Source organism: Montipora capricornis, chromosome 2, assembly GCF_036669925.1.
Source record: "Montipora capricornis isolate CH-2021 chromosome 2, ASM3666992v2, whole genome shotgun sequence".
Classification (NCBI taxonomy): domain Eukaryota; kingdom Metazoa; phylum Cnidaria; class Anthozoa; order Scleractinia; family Acroporidae; genus Montipora; species Montipora capricornis.
Window position 1 is genome coordinate 9,269,757 of NC_090884.1, and position 2,500 is coordinate 9,272,256.

The 2,500-nt window shown below is 36.7% G+C and overlaps 1 protein-coding gene across 2 annotated transcripts in view; it reads left to right on the forward strand.

Moving 5' to 3' along the window:
- The window catches only part of LOC138038736 (tetratricopeptide repeat protein 37-like), a 60,919-nt gene extending 60,381 nt beyond the window's left edge, over positions 1-538 (forward strand). The window contains exon 53 of one of the 2 annotated variants that reach the window (XM_068884774.1): positions 89-538. In XM_068884774.1, coding sequence (XP_068740875.1) covers positions 89-283 — 195 coding nt within the window. In that variant the 3' untranslated portion in view covers positions 284-538. The remainder of the gene's footprint in view (positions 1-88) is intronic. The other variant, XM_068884775.1, reaches the window with a different exon arrangement.
- The last annotated feature ends 1,962 nt before the right edge of the window (positions 539-2,500 follow it).

The following is a 2,500-nucleotide window of genomic DNA, read 5'->3' on the forward strand; positions in this document are numbered from 1 at the left end:
GTTTCTGCTGATAGCCAATAACCCTGTAATTTGAGGGTAGGCTAAGTTGAGAGACGTCTAAGTAGTAAATCTTTCTTTGTCTTTTCAGGGCCTTTTGGCTGAAGCGACATTCGTAGGAAATACCCGGTTGGATTTATTATATTATCGAGTTGCAGAGAATAAAGAAGTCGCCTCCAATATTAGACGCCGTCTAATCGAAAAATGCATTCATATTAATCCATCAGAACGCGTGTTTTTGAATTCCTTAAGGACCTACTGCGTAGAAGGAGAAATGAGTGATTAAAGCCCATGACCTGGAGCGTGAAAACTGCCATATACTTTTATAAATAATGAGGATAGTACGCGCATTCTCATTGGTCAATAGCTGTGTTTAGATGAGAGTATGGAAACAATTATGGAAACACGGCCGTGACATCACACGAATTTTGATTGGTTATGTGTTGGCAGAGGCGCGTTTTGATTGGCTGGTAGGAAATATGAGCGTGTATCAAGAAAATCTGTTTCAATCTAGAAGTAAAAGAACCAGCATTTTCCTTCATTTGTCGAACCATCTTTTACAAATATTTGATAAAAGCAACAGAGAACTTTTTTCCGTGTTTTCATAGCGTCATCTAAACACGAGGGGGAGTTGAGAGAATTCTCGACAGTTATGCAAACCCTCGACTGCGTCTCGTGTTTGCATAACTGTCTCGAATTCTCCCAACTCCCCCTCGTGTTTAGATGACGCTATGGAAACACGAAAAACGTCCTCTATTGCTTAAGTGTTGGCAGGCTTCTCACAGACCGAATTATTTTTAGATTTATTTTCCCATTCTGGGCCTCTCCCGCCAATCGTTAGCACGTCCATAATTAGCCGAGTTACAATCCTAGAGAATATTCGCTTCATTTATTCTAAAAATAGCTATATTTCTTGTAGAATAAATATCAGCGGTATCCCTTAGTATGGGAGTTGAACACCCTCGGTGATATTAGCTTTTTAGCATGGAAACTCCGTTGTTGGAAATCATGGACAGTGTCCAATGGCTTTGTGGATAGTTTCTTGCCTACAGATTCCTAGTTAGGAACAATGAAAAAACCATTGTAAAACAATATGAAACTGCTATGTTCGTAAAAAAAAAGTCAAACTGATTAATAGCCATCGCAAATTTGTGTACTTTTGTGCGTTTTATTAAAAGCGCGTACATAACCTTCACCTGCGCTAAACGCTTAACCTCCCACAAAGTAAACCCTCATCTACTGCCCTTACCACCTTCAATCCATTCTGATACCGCTAAATTCTGTAAAACGGTATTGGCAACAATTATCAGACTAATTTAAATAATATCTGTACTAAGCAAAATAAATGTACTCGTAGTATTTTTTTGCAAACAAACAAGAGCCCTCTTTCCCATATTACCAAATCCTTGAAGTTTTAAAATTTGAAAATATTGTAAAATTCAAAATCTGCTCACTGGCATTTAAATTATACAACAACCCATCTACTGTTCCAACAATCTTCCATAACGTTTTAACACCTACAACAACTGTCCACTCCTCTAACACCAGAAATTCCGCTAAGCTTAATTTCTACCGACCACAAGTTAGAACTAACGTAGGCAAATTTACTTTTAAGTACTCTGCTTCTGTCGTGGGAAACTGTCCCCTTGGCACCAAACAAAGCAAAAACATTTAACAAGTTTAAGAAACTTTATAAGGCTCACCTGATCTCTTGTCAATAAAAATATATGTTCTGTTTAATGGTCAAATGTATAGTGCGTACCGGTAACTATCTAATAATAATAATGGCGTTAATAATAATAATAGTAATAGTAATAATAATAATAATAATAATAATAATAATAATAATAACTGTCTGCTTATATTTTTGTGTTTGTTGTCGCTGCTGTTGTTGATGTGTTGTTCTTTTCTTTGTGTTTATTGTTTGTTGTTGCTGCTGTTATTGTTGTTTGTTTGTTTGTCTTTTTTTTTTTTTTTTTTTGCTGAGCTTGTCCTGTTTAGATTTCTCGCTTGGTTCAGTATATCTCTAACATGCTTAATTTGTATACATGTAATTTTCTTCTGTACAGTAGTCCTAGGCTCTACAAACATTTTCAACTATATCCCACTACTTAAAAGTAGGTGGTGGTCAGCTTGAAAGCCTTCGCTACTTTGACCACCATACACATTTTATAACCCGTACTGTAACTATTTTATCTTGCAATCATCTGTTGTGACTATACTTTTCTCTCTGTGTTAATTTTATGTAAATAGTGTGAAATAAATGAACCATGAACCATAACATAACAAAAATTACAAAAGAAAACAAGAACATCTTACCACGAAAAAGCTGCCGGTCCGAGTTAGAAATTTCCGACCTGAATCTCTTTTCTTTTGGACCAGGCTGTCTTTCCTTCCTTCGTTCACCCGAAGCTTTTTCTCTTGACTTCTTTAATCTTTTTTCGTCCTCTGATCCTGACGCTAGCTCGTCGGTCACGTCTTCGCACAACGACGCGCCAGCCAT